General features: G+C 44.0%; 1 protein-coding gene across 1 annotated transcript in view; it reads right to left on the reverse strand.

Moving 5' to 3' along the window:
* Positions 1–19,104, reverse strand: part of FAF1 (Fas associated factor 1) — a 283,789-nt gene that overhangs the window by 192,760 nt on the left and 71,925 nt on the right. The window contains exon 5 of the mRNA XM_075002704.1: positions 533–624. Coding sequence (XP_074858805.1) covers positions 533–624 — 92 coding nt within the window. The remainder of the gene's footprint in view (positions 1–532; positions 625–19,104) is intronic.

Below are 19,104 nucleotides of genomic sequence, written 5' to 3' on the forward strand. Positions count from 1 at the left end.
ACAGTTACCTTAAATTTGATTGTAGGGTGGCGGAAACACACATGAAGCTAGTTGTCTGGGAAAACAGAACTCTGTTACTTCTTCACTGTATAATCATTTTGTTTTGTTTGTTTGTTTGTTTTTGGCATTTTACTTTAGACAAATATTTCTTGAGTAGTCAATGATTATTTTAAAATATCAGAGTTCAGTTTTTCCACACTACATTGTCGCTACATGTTTACAAATTACAGTATAAACAAGGAATTTTGCCTGAAGATAGAATTCCTTACTTCTTTACTGCTAACTTAATAATATTCATTTTTCAGGTATCAATGTCAAACCATATATGCAAAAATTATCAACTGGACAAAAGAGAGTGGGCCAAATCTTCATAATTCTACTTGCAACATTTTGAGCAAATTATTTTTAATAATGTGACTAGGACCAAAATGATGCAGAAATCAACAGTCCATGTGTTTATTACCCTCACTTACAAGCACTTATTTTTTCAAATATTTAAATCATTTCACTGATAAAACTCTAGAAAACTTACACTATCATCTACATCTCCAGTCTTCCAGCCTTTTAACAACATTTTTGATACAGGTATCTGAAGTTCATTTTCTAAAATTTGTTTGATCTCTCCTGCAGAGAAGGCAAAGAAAAAAATTCCAACAAAATCATGTTCACATTCTTCTATATTTAGGAAAACAAAGTATCAGACTGTCTCACTGCAACAGAAAAATGTAATTACTCCAAGGTCCAACATTCAGCTATGCTGCTCTAATATCCATTTGCAAAAAGCATTTAATTTCTGTGCATCTTTCGCCACTAAATACAATACCTTCATATAAAACAGGAAAAAAAGACATCTTTCATTTCAGCAGCCCAAGACTCTAGACAAAAACTAAATTAAATGGGGGGAAAAAAAACAGTTGAGAAGCTAATTTTCATTAAATGTTGCCACATTCCAAAAAGTCCACTTCAAATAGTGGGGTATGGGCAATAGAAATATATACGCACTGCTCTCACAGTAGTGTCTTCTGAGATTAATATAAAATGGTTAAGATGTTTGAAGATGTCTAAAAGATATGGAGGAGTTCTTCTATGACTTCAGTAATGCAGGATCAGAACCCTAAGCACACATCTTTCATTAAAAGAGCTTGTTCAGGAATTTTTTGACCAAACTTTTTGGTTTTTTCAAAAATGCTGATTAACCAATACTATTGATAGGCAAGGGCAAGTTTTAAAAAAAAATTCTTACTTCAAATAAAATTCTGGGGTAAAAAAAAAGTTTTGAAAATTTTCCAAAAAAATCTCATTTTGTCACTTAAAGTGACAATTTGCAAGGTTTTGTTTCAAAAACAAATAATTGTGAGCCTACATTCATAATAAAACATTTTTAAAATAACCAAAAAAAAAAAAAAATCACACATTTTTGAAATTTTTAAAACAACACATTTTGGTTGATCCCAATTGTTCCCCACCCCTGGACTGTGAACATTTGACATTCAGGCAGTGTCACAAGCTGGGATTTGATATTTTTCAAAATCCCCATTTCTTTCCCACCCCACCACTTACCCCCAGACAGGAAAAAAAAAAAATGTACTGCCCAGATCTAATCCTTAGTTAAACTGAACCCTAAGAGCTTCTTTGAAAATATCAGACAATAATTTTGTGATAGAATTAACACAATTAAGTAAATTCCTAGTTGCCAAGTTCATTCAAGTACAGTAATAGCTCCATCAATGATTTCAATATGAATGTGAAGGATCAGTTATTTAATGAGGATTTGGCAGGTCAACCCAATAGCTAGCTCTAAGGCTCAGACACTAGTTTTTAAACACAGAGTATTGGTAATTAAAACTCATTACTTCTAGCAAATAGATTTAAAAATAGATATGAGTTTTTAAGCCATAAAAGTATGTATGACAGATTGCACTTTTATATTAACACTAGCATAGCTGAAAATGAAAATCAATTGCTTAGGAATTACAGCACAACAGTCTGTTCTCCATCTTAAAGTTTGTAGAATGGTTAGGGTGGTTCTCCAAATACAGTGCAGTTAAGATTATTCCTTTCCAAAATAAACAACAAAAAAAGTGGCTTCCACATTCTCTTTTATCCTCCTCGCCTCTATTCTTCTCAGTTTGCATATTACAAGCAAAAGCATTCTGTGAACACCATTGTGGTATCCACTTGCTGCTTTAAATAAAAATATAGGATAGGGCAAACAGATGAGGCAAGCATCAGAATGAAGCACTTGCTTATGTGGATCTTCAAGAGTAAGACAGTTATTGGAGCAAGAACTGTCCCCCAGACTAAAGATCCACAGCCAGGCATGAACAGAGAGGGAGAGAGAATCACATACAGGATGAAAGGAGATCAGGGCTACCTGAAAGGACAAATGTATCTGAGGAGCATTCTATTAACAACAGCACCAACATTCACTTTAAAAATGAAAAGATGCAAAAAACCCACTCTAGGACACAAAGTGTCTAGAGCTCTGCACAACTGAAATAAATGCTGAAGCAGCCAGTATTTCTGTATTTCAAAACCACAGATTAATGAATCTCAGCAAGAAACCAGGATGCCACTGCAGTTTGGAGGTAAGAAATTCCACTAAATAATGAGAAAAAGAGTGAAGGAGCAAGAGGATTTGAAAAGAGGTGAAGAATTATTCATACTTTAAAACTGTATTAAATCATATATTTAACAAACAGTTTTTTCCCTGCGTATTGACTTAAAAAAGATGCTTTAAGTGGGCGATAATGTTGTCAAAAGTTGACTTCAGCTATTCCATCACTACCCTCAGCCTACAATTTAATCAACTTATACTTCAAAAACTAATTCTTTACTCTAATGTATATATTACCTAACATGTATGATTACCTCAGAATGTACATGTAAATATTGTATTACTACATGCACTGAGGAATCTGATTTAAAATAATTGTTTCAGTTTCAATTTTATTGTAGATGCATTGGTTTCAGAGTAATGGATTGCTCAAAATTAAGCAAATTTTAAAATCAATATAAATGCAAAATCCATCATTTTACAGAATCATATTTTCTGAATATGATGCTTAGTTATTTTTATAAAATGACATCCATGCTCCCTCACAAACATTTCACATGGGATATACAACCCCAGTGTATTAACAGTTAGCATATAAGTTTACCAGTAAACTAAATTAAATCTTTCCAGACTCTATAAGAATGTAGGTGTAAAACTCTGAATTACCAATTGCTGGAGAATCCTAGCTCTTTGCTCCATGCCACGAGATGTTAATGCATTAACTGGCTACAGCAGTGCAAAATAAGTTACATGAAAAATTGGTTATAGTATCTAATTGACTGAAAGGCTGACCAAACTAAACAAGGTTGTATTTAATTGATAATATTTAATTAGTTGCTCCCCACTCCCCAACCTCAAGTTATTTGTTAGGCACACAGGTTAGTATTTCTTGAAGATGATTTCTCAGATTCTATTGCTGTGGCTGTTACTATAATAAATACAATTGTGATCAGATTTCATTTCTATGGCTCCTGTAGCTAGTTGTTTTAAAGCTTATTATTTATATCCTTGTTTTTCCACTGTATTCCAGTAATAGATCCAAAAGAAAAAGGAGCTTTTATTACTAGTGTAATAAAATCAGTGTCAGAGTTACATTCTTTCTCTTATTTTTTAGCTGAGCTATAGATCAATCTACAGATGGGCTTGTTTCATTAGATAAAGGGTGTCCTTCTGTAGCCTGCTAATTCAGCACCACAAGACCCAGACACATTCCTTGCTAACACTACTCACTACTGATGAAGCTTCTTAGTCGAGAGTTAAATTTCTCTTGTGCTGGAATCTTGCTTGACTTGGAGGTTCGTATGAAGAGTCCTGTAACATTTTACTGTGCTATCATCCAGTTTACCAATACAGTAAATCACCAAAATATACAGCTTCAAGTTGCATGTAACTCATTTTAATGAGAGTTAAGCATAACTTGAAGCTGCTCTGTGGCTGTCAGCCTGCCTACCTGCCTGCAGCTGCAGGCAGCTAGGCAAGCAAAGAGCCCTTTCTCCCTGCCATCCCCCACCTGCACAACTGGGGAAAGACAGGGGGAAGCAGCCAGGAAACTGACTAGCTCCAGTGGGCTGGTCAATTTCCCAGGTCCCGCAAGCAGTGGGCAGCTGAGAAGGAAGAAGCAGCAGCCTGGTTCCCAGCTCCCCACCCCAACTTGCATAAAAATGTGAGTTATGCAGGAGTTACAGGACCAAAACTCCTGAGTAACTCAAGGCTTTACTGTAAGTATACACAGATGTTCAGGGCAAAGTGGAAACCTTCCCAAGCCCTCTGTGCATGGGCTGAATCACAATATGGTTATGAAACAAGAATGGATTTAAGATGAATTATTCCTTTTGCAGGTGTGGTAAAAGACAAATTTATTTATATGCACTGCAAAATGTCAATATTCTGATATATATATGTTATATAGAGAACCAAACCATATGCTTACTGGACAAGAAGATTAAATGGAAAACAAATGAAACAAAAGCCCAAATAACCTTGAAAAAACAACTTTCCTTGCTATTGCTGACACAGGATATATTAGGTGCCTTGACCAGTCCAACAATTACTATTTATTCAACCTTCATTTAAGGCCTATTTGCTAGTTAACTGTTCCTTTTGTTTGGATCTCTAACCTTCATTGGTGGCTCTGGCATTTTTCTATCTAGTGGAAATGTGATGTAATTACAATATAAATTTAAGCAAAATGAGAAAGAAGGTAGACAGATGTGGGCCTCAGAGACATTTTAGCCATATCTAAATGATACTGAGTGGCAGTTTCCAGAATAGTATTTTTGGAAGCCTAGTTTGAATAAAAGCCACTTTCAGATACTTTACACCCTATGCTTCATAAAGAATAATTGTGAATTGTTGCTGAATCTAATGTCTCATGTTAAGTAAATCAGCGATTAGAGTTTGCTATGTTTGACAGAAATATGGATGTTGATCTAATTCTTACAAGAGGGGGACTGACCCTAGGAAAGGTAATTGAAGGATGTCAGAGGACTAACCTGGGACTCAGGAAGTCTTGGTTCAAGTCTTTGTTCCATCAGCATTTTCCTGTATAACCTTGGATGCATCACCAAGTCTTTGTATCTAAGCTCCCCATGTGTAAAATGGAAATACTATGGTCTGCCCGACAAAGATCCCCTGCGGATAATTATAGCAAAGACTGGGAGTCACTAAGATACTACCACAAAGGAGGCCATATAACATACCTAACAGAGAGTGAGTGTACAGGAGTGATCCAGAGTTTATTCTCCTATAAGTTCACGCCTAACTATTGATGATTTTAATCATACTCAAGAGCTAGTAATTGCTTTAACCAGTAAAATAAGGTTTCAGAACACACAAAACACATTGATATTAAAAATGCAAATACAACCATGTCTCCTGTAGTCTGCTGGCCCTCAGCCTAGACTCTGTCATCGTCTGGTGTCTCTTGTCCTGTCCCCCTTGGAACTCCCACTCCTGGACATTCTCACAGCTCTGTCCGAGGGTCTTTCTGAAGCTACATCTACACTTCAGGGACGACTGACCCTGCCACAGTTTATTATCCAGAGTTCGATTTAGTGCACCTAGTTGGAACATGCTAAATAGCATTTACAGGGTGCCCCCCCATTGACCAAGGTACTCCTGCTCCCCCGTTAGGAGTAAGGGAAGTTAACAGGCTCCTGTCAACCTCACTTAGTGGAGAGAGTATAGAAGCTCAAATTAAAGTATGTCAACTTTAGTGAAGTAATTAATGTCGCTGAAACTGCATACCTTAATTTGACCTTCCCACGTAGCGTAGGCCTGCTCCGAGTCTATTTATCTCAACCCAGTTACATTGCACTTTCTGGGCTGCAGTGTCTGTCTCCCATAAACAAAGAGTAGGGAAAAGAAAGGGCTTGTCACTGCCTTGGGCTTGGAATCGCTGGTTACTTAGCTTCCCCAACAGACTCTCTTGTGCAAACCGTACTCCTCCTCCCTTGCTCTGTGGCCAGCTCTGCCTTTTTAAGATGCCATTCTCCAAGCAGAGCATGCTCTACAAGTGCACCTGGCTGGCACTCTCCAAGTGATGAGATGCTCATTAGCCTTGCTGTTAGTGGAATGGGGGACATTCCATCACATACTCATCCTCCTTCCACAAGGCCCAAAAGGTTTCTTGTTTGAGCATAAAACCAGCCCCAATCTCCTGGGGCAGAAGGTCTGCATTTGATTACTGCTTTCTGGTACAGTGCTGCACCTGGAAGTTATGGGATTAATGTGCCAGATAACACACAATTTAGGGATATGATCCCTTGAAAGCGTAAGCATTATAAGGGCACATGGTCGGTGACCAGGGAGCAGTGACTACCCAGCAGGTATTACCTCAGAGAGTCCACAGCCCACCTTTAATCCCAGAGTTGTCTCCTCAATAACAAAATGTTTTTTCCCCTGGGTAAAAAAGTTGTTCCACAAATTTAGGACTGACAGCAAATTCCTGTAACAGCACTGTTCCCAAGGTAATGTTTGATGTGTCTGTATAAAGAGCAAACTCTTATGAGAGTTCTGGATTGATGAAGACCAGTGCCCAGCTCAGCTAAAAGTTTCATCACACTGGACCTTTTTTTGATGTCTTTACCCTTCAGCAGATCACTTCAGGGTGCCATGATCCATGCAAAGTTAGGAGATTATTGCTGGTTCATCCCTATCAGAATCAGGAAGCAGCATGTCCATCTTTTGGTCCATGGTTCAGGGCAGGAGATTAATACATGGACTTTATCCATCAGGAGTTTCACAAGGCATCTGCCTACTGGAAACCCTAAATAATACACTTCTGTTATGACCAACTCATGCTCTGCAAGGTTACCTGTGAAGCCATCCTCTTCTAGGGAAGTCAACACTGTTCTTAGATGACTGAGGTGGTCTTCTCAGATAGAACTATAAACTACAGCCTCATCAAGGTAAACTAAAGCATACTGCTAGTGGGGTTGAAGGATTTGATTAATCTGGCACTAGAAAGTCACTGTGCCACCATGCAGACCAAACAGCGTGGTTTTAAAGTGGAAATAGCCAAAGGGGTTTGGGAACATGGTATTCTCCTGTTAGGATGCAGACAGGAGAATCTGCCCATAGTCTTTTTTAATACCCACCGTGTTGAGGTATTTTGTCAGGCTCCATCACTCATCATGCTCATTGCAGCATTAGGTGAGTGTCAAACTTTGTGATGGAACAAACTTTGTAAAAGACTTTATACAGAACTGTATCACATGGTCTGCTTTGGGGACCAGGACTATAGGAGTCTCCCTGGGGTTCTTGGATACCTCTGTGATTCCCATTCGCAACATCCCAGGCACTTCTGCTTCGACCATATTCCACACCATCTTCAGCAAGGGCTGAGGATTTTCCCTAACCAGCTGGTCTGGTATGGTCTTCAGACAAGGGTGTGTATGATGTATGTTCTTCCCAGGAGTGTGGAAAATACATGGCCTCATTTAATGGGCAGGAACTTATTAGGATCATTTCCTGTGGCTTGAAAATGGTAGACCTTTGTCTCCCTACTCTTGTTGGCTGGTCTCAGCACTTCAAAGATTCCCTGCCAACAGGTCATTAATTTTGACTCAGAAGATGGTAATAAGAATAATATCCTGCCTCCAGGGTGGAAGGTTTGCAATGCTTGGTTACATCCTCTTCTTGCCTCCACTGAGCCCAGACAAGACACTCCTTTGTGAAAGTGCTTAACTTTAGATATGCACATAGTTGGATGATGTACTGGGTTGCCTCAGGTGTTTGTGCATCCTGCTCCTACCAGCACTCACAATACCGCCAAGATTTCCCCAAGCTGGCATGCATAGAGCATTTTGAAGGGCAAAAAACCCACAGAAGCTTAGAGTATATTTCATACAGCAAATAGAAATGAGGGGGAGGGGTGGCCTCAGTCCCAACGGAATTATTTCAATGTCTTTTAACATCCTGTTGACTTTTTCCACCAGGTCATCTGTTTGCAGAGGATACACTGAGGCCTTTATTTTAAGAACAGAATAGACTTCTGGCATCACCTGAACAGCCAATACTTCTCACAGGAAAACTACCCACCCAAGAGTCTTCTGAATTTGGAAGTAATTGCTGTCACCATAGCCAAGTGCAAGAATATGGTTTTGGGGGTAGTAAGTGGTACAGTACACCACAGCAGGGCCAATAGATTTGCCAGACCCAGGACAAGGTGGGGAGAAGGGCAGCTCTCCGATCCCAGAAAAGGTGGAAGGGGCAAGGCTGAGGGCTAGCAGCATCCTGCCAGCCATTCAGTGCCACCCAGGGTGCACCACCAAGGACTCCAGCAGTGATTTAAGGGGCCTGGGGCTCTGGCAGCTACCACAGTAGCAGAGACAGTGGTTGGGGGCCTGGGCTCTTTTGAAAATTGCCAGGACCTGGGGAAGTTTCTTCCTTTGCTCACACTCCCCCCTGTGCCATCTGCTGCCACTCAGGATAGGAAAGCAATACTATCTTACTTCAGGGTACATCCCCGATCAGAAAAAATAAACCAGTATCCAATACCAGGATCTTCTGCCTTATATCCCCCACAGAGGGAATATCATGGGCCAGCCAGATTACAACTCTTTGGTATTTGGAGTACCAATGAATTGTGGCTGTCCTTTCCACATGATACAGCTGCTCTTTGTCCAGCACAAAGCAGGCCTCGCGTCCCAGGCACTAGGGGTCAGCTACCTCCCCATGCACGGATACCATCTGTTAACAGACACTGCTCAACAATGTACCATCATGCTGCTCTTGTACAAAGTTTTCTCCTTGTAGTAAGGTCTTGAGGTCCACAGCCTGCTCCTGTCATCCTTTCCATTCCTGGTATCTGGGATGTCCCCTGCAGGAGTCTTCAGAGTCCTCCAGACCAACTTGGTTCACAGGCCAGGGCCTTCTCTGGGGCTCAGACCATTAACAATTTTCAAAATGTTGGCCCATGTGAGTCAACAGTCACAGAACATGCTAATTTTTCCAGTAGTAGGATTTTAATTGAGTCACTGTGGGCCCCAAATGTCAATTCCAGTCACTGGCTGAACTTAGGGTGAACATCCATCCCATTTTTTCCAGAAGAGTCCCTTATTTAAGCTGTTTCACACGCTCTTTTAAGAAAATGGGCAAACTGTCCTGTACTTTGCGTGGCTCCTGTTCCCCAGTACCTGGTGTTTTAGGGCAACACCTCCTGCTTCCAGGGAGCTCCTGCGTGGGACAGCTGCCCCATTCCCCAGCAGCCCACAGAGGCAGCCCCGCTGCTAGCAGGCTCTGCCATGGGGAAGCCGCATTCCTTGGCTCCCTTGTCAGGTGGCTACAAACCCCTATTCTCAGCACCTACCTCCAGAAGGTTGAGGAGCCCCCATCCTCCACTCCCCCCCTCATCAGGAGGCTGCTGAGCCCCCATTCCAAATACCTCACGGTGGGGCAGCAGCCCCCCTCGCTGATTAGCTCTGACATGGGCCAGCAACATCTCCATCTCCAAAGACTAGTGGCCCATATTTGCCATAGGGCGACGTGGTCACCCTGGCTGGACTAGAGCTTTGTCTCTTCATGTATACACTGCAGGCAAATAGTCCCTTCTGAATTGATTTTCTTTCTCTCTCATTACAGCAAGTTCTATCACTGTCTGGGTGCACCTCAAGTCCCATTAACCTCCTTTCCTTGTCCTATTCTGGGATCACCAACTTGGGGGGAAAATCCACCTCTGTGTCCTCTTCTGCCTTTCAACCCCATGCACCAATGGGAACTCTTTCTTCATATGCCCCTATTGCCAATGGGAGTAGCTGATAGAATCACAGAATCATAGAAGAGTAGGACTGGAAGGGACCTCGAGAGGCCATCGAGTCCAGCCCCCTGCCCTCATGGCAGGACCATGCACTTTCTAGACCATCCCTGAAAGCCATTCATCTAACCTCTTCTTAAATATCTCCAGTGATGGAGATTCTACCACCTCCCTTGGCAATTCATTCCAGTGTTTGATCACCCTGACAGTTAGGAACTTTTTCCTAATGTCCAACCTGAACCTCCCCTGCTGCAAGTTAAGTCCATTGTCTCTTGTTTTATCCTCAGAGGCAAGGAAGAACAAGTTCCTCCCTCTGCCTTATGACACCCTTTTAGATACCTGAAAACTGCTATCATGTCCCCCCTCAATCTTCTCTTTTCCAAACTAAACAAGCCCAATTCTTTCAGCCTTTCTTCATAGGTCATGTTCTCTAGACCTTTGATCATTCTCGTTGCTCTCCTCTGGACCCTCTCCAATTTCTCCACATCCTTCCTGAACTGCGGTGCCCAGAACTCGACACAATACTCCAGCTGAGCCTACCCAGCGCAGAGTAGAGAGGGAGAATGACTTCTCGTGTCTTGTTCACAACACGTGTTAATGCATCCTAGAATCATGTTTGCTTTTTTTGCAACAGCATCACACTGTTGACTCATATTTAGCTTGTGGTCCACTATAACCCCTAGATCCCTTTCTGCTGTACTCATTCCTAGGCAGTCCTTTCCCATTCTGTATGTGTGACACTGATTGTTCCTTCCAAAGTGGAGCACTTTGCATTTGTCCTTATTAAACTTCATCCTGTTTACCTCAGCCCATTTCTCCAGTTTATCCAGATCCTTTTGAATTATGACCCTATCCTCCAAAGAAGTTGCAACCCCTCCCAGCTTGGTATCATCTCCAAACTTAATAAGTGTACTTTCTATGTCAATATCTAAATCGTTAATGAAGATATTGAACAGAACCGGTTCTAAAACAGACCTCTGCGGAACCCCACTAGTTATACTTTTCCAGCAGGATTGAAAACCATTAATAACTACTCTCTGGGTACGGTTATCCAGCCAGTTGTTCACCCACCTTATAGTAGCCCCATCTAAGTTGTATTTGCGTAGTTTATTGATAAGTATATTATGTGAGACCGTGTCACATGCTTTACTGAAGTCTAGGTATACCACATCCACCGCTTCTCCCTTATCCACAAGGCTCGTTATTCTATCAAAGAAAGCTATTAGATTGGTTTGACATGATCTGTTTTTAACAAAACCATGCTGGCTGTTCCCTATCACCTTACCACCTTCCAATTGCTTGCAGATGATCACTGAGCTCATCCCTGTGGGCTCCGGCAGGGGACATGTTTAGACTACATGGAAGACCTTTGGCCTCAAATGCTACACTTCAATCATCTGGGCAACACCTCACCCACACTTGGCCCTCTCTCCTACCACAGTCTTCCTCTCTACATGCAGATAGCTCAGGTTGCTGTGGTGGAGTCTGTACATGTTTCCCATTGTACTTGGGGGTTCAGCATCTGCTTGTGGGGGTCTGGTGAATGGACAGAGGCCAAACGCGTCCTATCTCCAGCAACCTTTCAGCTGTGAGAAAATTCTCCATCAGCTCCATTACTCACACAAGGATTCAGGGTGATTCCAGAGAAACCACTCCAGTTTCCTCATCCTAAGTATGGAATTGAGCTGCTGCTCTTTGAAAACCAACACTGCAACTTGAGCCCTAGCATGCTCTGGGAGATGAAGCCACCACCAGCATTGGTCGTTTAATCATTTAACCATTACCTGGGGGGATGAGCCTCCTTGGAACAGGCTTCCACCTTGAACACTGCCAACGTCTCTATTTGCTAATATGCAGATGATCTAAACCAGCGTTTCCCAGACTGTGTTCCACGGAACACTGGTGTTCCATGTGATGTGAACAGGTGTTCCGTGAAAAATGTTTGATGCTAGAGATAATTTTCCCTCTAAAATATTAAATATGAAATAATGTGTATCAAAAATATTAAGGTATTTGAATAGTATTTAGATTGTAGGTATATTCATGCTTATAATACAATCATTGTTGGTATGCGACTCGTGCTGAAACAATCAGTATATTCGGTCAGTTTCAGCACAACTGGTGTTCAGAGAAATCACCTGACACTATATCTGATAGGAGGCTCCAACTCTTCAGCATCTTTCATTATATTAAGTGGATTTGTGATCAAAAGATGCAAAAAAATCTTTTCCCATTAAAAAAAAACTGTCAAATTTACTTATTTTTATTTTCCAGTAGTTTTCTGTAAAAAAATCTAATTTAAAAACACTTCCATGCCTAATTTGCTCCACATTTCTTCTTTATAAAATGTTTAAGCTTTATGGAACGACATCCTTTTTCAAACAATATTGTTCTATTTTTGTACAAAAGAACAATTCTATCATTCTTTTGGCTGTTATACTGATATTTCGTTTTGGGTTTGCACTTAATTTTTAATTTGTATACTTAATTATATGGTTGCTAACAATCCTCCCACCAGATGGATATTTGTTGTTCATTCAGGTGATTTTCTCTTATTATTTTTTGTTTGTTGTAAAATAAAAGACATGGAAAAAACTAACTCTTTTAAATCAACTTTTGAACATTACGTGCAGCAAATTTTTTGGTATGAACCCTCCACCTCCCTGACCCTGACTAGTATGTATGTGTTTCCACAATATATTCCAAGCCCAAAAGAGGAATATTGCTGGATTGTCTTGGAGTCTGCATTAATTAACATTACAGACACACGTGACAGAATTCCCTCTAGCCTACTGGGGCCTTTAGGGTCTTGTTCTGCAGAGGCCTGGTTTTCAATTCTGCAGAAAATATTCTCAAGTTCGTGCTGGTGGGCTACAACTGCCTTTAGCAGTCCATCCCTGTTGGAACTGCTGTTCTGGGTTGGCCTGCTGCTGTTTCCATTATATCATCAGCTTACACCAGTTCTATGGGAGGCCCCCTTTCCAAGGGCTGATGCAGAACCTGTTTCTGTCTCAAGGCCTTGTATCATGTCTTCACTTGTAGTCAGCCAACTCTGAGCCTGAGCTTGGCAGTCATCTCTAACTCTCTTGCCTCTTGGTCTGCTCCAGAACTCACAGGGCATGCTCACTGTTCGCTGAAAGATCAGGGCTCATTCCCAGGGTCTTTTCAGAATCTAATGATCTGAGGACCAGCTACAGGACATTGACAGACAGCAGATGTCCAACACTCTCAGGGCTACAGATGAGGGAGGGCATTACCTTGGGGCATATGCACTGAGAACACCCATATGCTGCTACAGGAGTCCTACACAGAAACTGGTTCCATCCATAACAGCGTTTTTTTGTTTTTGTTTTTTTTTGTGTTACATAGCTTTTAACACATTCAACTTCTCACCATCAGATATCATCAGTCTTTCACTGGGCATACTCGCTAGGAAGCACCAGGTACCATCACTTTGAAATGGGCACTCAGGAGGAGATCAGTGGTGGTATGGTGTGAAAGGGATAAGACTCAAAAACACACACACGCATCCAGTGCATCCAAGGCTGCCTGATAGGCTCTACAGCAGAGATGGAGGAAAAAGGAGGAAGAAAGAATAGGAACTACCAGGAGTGATGGGCAGAAAGTAAATTGCATGATCCGAAAGGACAGAGGTAGCTACAGCAGCTGCTCTCCATTAGATGGAGATGAAAGAAACTGAGAAGCTGAAATTCCCTTCTGACTAGCACCAGATCACTAGAACTTTGGTCCCAAAATCCCCAGTCCAATTTCTTTGTGGAATAGATGTGTGTGGATCAAACCCAGCAATAAAACTACTACATGTTAACAAGCTCTCTTTGGGGAGTCTTAGCCAAAACCACATCAATCAGGTATTGTCCAGACAGACCTCTTGAAAACCACTGCCCCCTCTCACCCTTTGAAAGATGCCCCAACAGGTATGCCCAACTTACCTCAGAAATAACTTAGTGTCCTCGGTTAGAAAGTTCCCAGGTGCAACTAAGCACAAAAAGCAAAATATGGATCTAGCATTCCATTGAGGGCAAGGGGAGAAAGTAACTCATGGCCCTAGGAGGACATGAACTGCTGGTTTAGCAGCATGGTTCTATGCTGCTCTCATCAGTTGGCACTAATGGAAGCACACACCATTCCTTCTTGGACCGCCACCAAAAAGCATTACTGAGTACATGGTCTCCACGCTGACAGCCTCCAATACACCATACACCATGTCTAACTGTCATGGAGTCACAGACTCTGTGCTCTGGACCCACGCTGGAATGAAGGCAGAAAGAACTCTTGGACGGCATCTCCCTCTTCAGGGCACAGCCTCACCAGGGCAAGACCCCTTGTCTTAAGAGCCTCTGGGTCAGGGGCCAGGCACCCTATGCCCGGGCAGCTCGAGCTGCCATGGAGCTGGGCACCCTGCGGCTGGGTAGCTCCAGCCACGCTCAGGGCCTGACACCCCTGGGCAGGCACCCTTGGTCACCTGCAACCAGGTGCCCCCAGCCAGTGGACTCCAGCAGCTTTTCCACCAGAGCCAGTGAGTGGCAGTGGTTTGGGTTTTTATTTTTAAGAGTGTTTTTCTGGGGGGGAGGTTGTTTTTGGGAGGGGGCTTTTTTTGGGAGAGGGTTGTTTTCAAGAGTTTTTTTGGGGGGAAGTTGAGGTGGGAGTGGGGCTGGGGGAGCCCAGGGGTAGGAGAGCAAACCCTCGTATTTAAGGGACTATGGGGAAGAAGGGACAGAAAATGGAGGGTTTACTGTACTAGCAGGAGCTGGGAAATTGACCAGGGCTGCTACGCTGTCAGTGTCCCAGGTCCCCCAAGCTGCTGGACCCGGAAAACTGATAGCCGTGCTCCTCCTGGCTCAGAATGCGGGGCTGAGGGAACTGTGGGATAGGTTCCCACAATGCACTGCTACAACAGTCACTGGTTGCTTCCACACAGAAATCACCAATGTGTCAAATTTGTTGGAAGCCTGTGGGAAGTGAGGATACTCAAAATCAAATTTAGGAAAACCGGCATTATAAATAAATTGGAATTTATCTTGTAGTGTAGATGTAGCTTCAGTCATTAAGAACACAATGTAAAACAGAGCTTGTTAGTGCAGAAATTAACATTATTCAGCAGAATCCATCCTGTGGGGAATCTGGAGCTCAGGGCCTGGGCTCCCCCACTCCCTCCACTACCCTGAGTCTCAAAACAGGAGACTGATAAGCTTCCAGCAGACCAGCATCAGTCACTCTCCTCCTTCAACAAAAAGTCAGTGGCCATCCCTCTCTCACTCTGTTCTCCAACACTTCGGACTGATTCTTCCAGAGTCCAGTGCCTGGTCATCAGTTGCCAGGATACAGAGTGTAAGCTACTGTCCATGCCCAGGAAACCAAAGGACAATCACACCTGTCCTCTAGGGCTTCTGGATTGCACACTTCTTTCCCACCATTTAGATACCTGAGAAATAAGTGAGGGAAACTAAAGCACTCACAGTATTCAGGCAAAACATTAAGAACATTCTTGCTTTGTCACAGCATCTTATAGGAGGAAAATTGTGTGTGTTTTTACTCCACATATATTAAAAAGGCTATAAAATAGCTTATTTTTTCCTTTGTTCATTCTTTTGTGCAGTACTTACTTACAGTCATATCTTTTGTTTTATGTCTAAATCCGGCAGACATTTGCTGTATGATCTATATTGTGAGTTCAATCCTTGAAGGGGCCATTGAGGGATCTGGTGCAAAGAAATTTAAAAAAAAAAAATCTGTCAGGGATGATGCTTGGTCCTGCTGAGAGGGGAGAGGACTGGACTCAATGGCCTCTCGAGGTCCCTTACAGTTCTACGAGATGTGTGTGTGTATATGTATGATGTAAGGAAACTAAATAATTGAATTTAGAATTATGGTGAGAGAATTCAACTAATGTGTTACGAGAAAGGCAGCCTTTTTAAGCAAAACTGCACAGTTCCTCTTGGATAATTTTAGACTGAAACAGTAGCTACCCAAATGTGGTCTCAGCACCATCAGGGGTCTGAAGAGAGCAGACCAGTCACATGTGCTGGGTCTTCTCATTTCTAGCTGCTACAATACACTGCACTAAATAGGGAGCTAAGATTACGTTTGAACTTTAAGTATTCTAGCTAGCAGGGGGATGTTATGCAATTACAAATAGGAGTAAAGGAGTCTTTGAGACACTGAACCATGCTTGGAAACGTCTCCTACATAATCTGGCATCAGCGATAAAGAGAAGTTACTCACCGTAGTAATGGTGGTTCTTCAAGATGTGTCCCCGTGGGTGCTCCACGTTAGGTGTCGGGCTCACCCCGGCGCCGCAGGTCAGATCTTCCACCAGGCAGTTTCTGCTGGACTGCGCATGCGCCGGTGCGCGCCGCTCCCTTGCGCACTCCCGGCCACATGCGCAATCCGGTCCCCGCCAGTTCCTTGACCAACCGCCTCGGATGCTCCTGCAAAACACTAAACAGAGATCCGAAGCGGGGAGGATGGGCAGGTGGTGGAGCACCCACGGGGACACATCTCGAAGAACCACCGTTACTACGGTGAGTAACTTCTCTTTCTTCTTCGAGTGTCCCTGTGGGTGCTCCACGTTAGGTGACTACCCAGCAGTAACCCAAAATAGGAGGCGGGTAATCGGATCATGTGCAGCTTGTCCCCGAGAGGACCGCTGTCGAGAGCTGGGTATCCTCTTGGAATACCCTGTGAAGGGCGTAGTGCTTGGCGAAGGTGTCATAGGATGACCAGGTCGCCGCTCTGCAAATGTCTTTTAGCGCAACACCCTTGAAAAAGGCTGTTGATGCCGCCACCGCCCTAGTGGAGTGAGCCCTGGGCGCGGCCAGTAAAGGAGTCTTTTTGAGTTCGTAGCACATTTTTATGCAGGATACGATGTGCTTCGAGATTCTCTGCGAAGAGAGACCTTCTCCTTTTGATTTGGGAGTGAGAGAAACTAGGAGTCTATCCGTTTTCCGGAAGGACTTAGTCCTGTCTATATAGAAAGCCAGCGCCCTCCTCACGTCCAGGAGGTGTAGGCGCGCCTCTTTGTTGGAGTTATGAGGCTTTGGATAACAAGGGTAAAACCATAGGTTCGTTAATATGAAACTCTGAAGAAACTTTGGGAACAAAGCCTGGATGCAGCCGTAAGGTTACCGCCTCCTTGGAAATTACCGTGCAGGGTGGCGTTGCCATAACTGCCGCAAGCTCGCTCACCCTGCGAGCTGACGTGATTGCAAGAAGGAAGGTCGTCTTTATCGTAAGGAGAGGGAGGGAAACCGTGGCTAAGGGCTCAAACGGTGGTCCTGTTAGCGCATTAAGCACCAGGTCCAAGCTCCACGAAGGTGGAAGCGGTTTCCAAGGGGGGGTATAGGTTTACCAGCCCTTTGAGGAACCTGGTAACCATGGGATGGGCAAACACCGTGTGCCCTCTCTCTTCATATCTGAAAGCCGATATAGCGGCAAGGTGGACCTTCAACGAGGATAGGGAGAGTCCGCCTCTCTTGAGGTCCAGTAAATACTCTAGTATTACAGGTATATGCGCAGCAAGGGGGGCTAATTGCTTGGTAGAACACCATGCAGTGAATCGAGTCCATTTTTGCTTATAGGGCTTCCTGGTGGAAGTCCTCCTGCTACTTTCTAGGACTTGTTGCACTCCCTCCGTACACGTGCTCTCTAGGGAGCTGAGCCATGGATTAACCATGCTTGCAGTCGCAGGCCTCGGGGGTGTGGATGCACTATGGACCCCTGGGCTGCGTGAGCAGATCCGGCGCCACCGGGAGTGGCATCGGTGGATGGTCCGACATGTGCAGGAGTAAGGGGAACCATTGCTGTCGATCCCACGTTGGGACTACTAGGATCATTTGGGCTCTCTCTCTCCTGGCTTTCTGCAAGACTTTGTGGATAAGCACTGTGGGAGTAAAGGCGTAGAGCAGGGAGCCCCTCCACGAGATCGCGAATGCGTCCCCCAGGGACCCCCGTCCCAGTCCTGCCCTGGAGCAGTATTGTGGGCACTTCTTGTTGTGTTGAGTGGCAAACAGGTCTACCTGGGGAAATCCCCATGCGTGAAAAATCGGTCGTAGCACATCGGAACAGATCTGCCACTCGTGTGTGAGTGTGAAGCGCCTGCTCAGCTGTTCTGCCTTCACATTGTGAGCGCCTGGTAAATACAGGGCTTTCAAGGTTATATTGTTGGCGATGCACCAGTTCTACAATCGGACTGCTTCCACACATAAGGCACGGGACCGAGCTCCTCCTTGCCGATTTATATAAAACATGGTGGAGGTATTGTCAGTACTGATCCCGACTACTTGCCTTGTATATGGTCTCGAAAGTGTTTGCAGGCGTTGAACGCTGCTCTGAGCTCCAGTATATTTATGTGCAGTGACCGTTCCGTGGAGGACCACAGTCTTTGCGTCACCTTTTCGCCCATGTGTGCTCCCCACCCTATGTGGGAGGCGTCAGTAGTGAGAAAAACAGATATTTGTGGTTGGTGAAAGGGCACCCCTGTTAGCATGTTCTTGGGGTTCACCCACCATTACAGGGATCTGCGCACCTCTGTCGTGGGCGACACCACCCTGTGGACAGTGTGTGCTGCCAGTTTGTAGACGCTCGCCAGCCAGTGCTGCATGCTGCGCCTATGCAATCGGGCATTCTGTACCACAAACGTTGCTGCTGCCATGTGGCCCAGCAGCTGTAAGCACGTCAGAACCAGCACCGTAGGGCTGAAGGTGATGACTTGCACGAGGGAACCAATGGCGCGAAAGCGGGTATCTGGTAGATAAACCCTTGCTGTGATGGAATTTATATGTGCCCATATGAACTGTATGTCCTGTGCGGGGTCTATCTTTGATTTTGCCAGATTGATGACCAGGCCCAGCGAAGAGAACGTGTCTGCTGTGACGCGTATCATGCGAAGTACCTCCTCCTTCGAGGCCCCTTTCAGTAGGCAGTCTTTTTTTTTTTCTTTCAGATGTGGGAATATAAACACCCCCTGTCTGTGCAGGTAGGCTGACACCACTGCCAAGGTCTTGGTGAAGACTCTGGGGGCCGAGGAGAGGCCGAACGGCAGAACCTTGTACTGAACATGTTCTTTGCCTACCATAACCCGGAGAAAACGCCTGTGAGCCGGGTGAATAGTTATGCGGAAATACGCGTCTTGTAAGTCGAGGGCTGCGAACCAATCTCCATCGTCCAGTGCCATAAGTATAGAGGCGACTGTGATCATCCGAAAGCGTTGCTTGCACAAGTACCAATTGAGGCCTCGAAGATCTAGGCTGGGCCTCCAGCCTCCTGTCTTTTT

This window comes from Carettochelys insculpta, chromosome 9 (genome assembly GCF_033958435.1).
Source record: "Carettochelys insculpta isolate YL-2023 chromosome 9, ASM3395843v1, whole genome shotgun sequence".
NCBI lineage: Eukaryota > Metazoa > Chordata > Testudines > Carettochelyidae > Carettochelys > Carettochelys insculpta.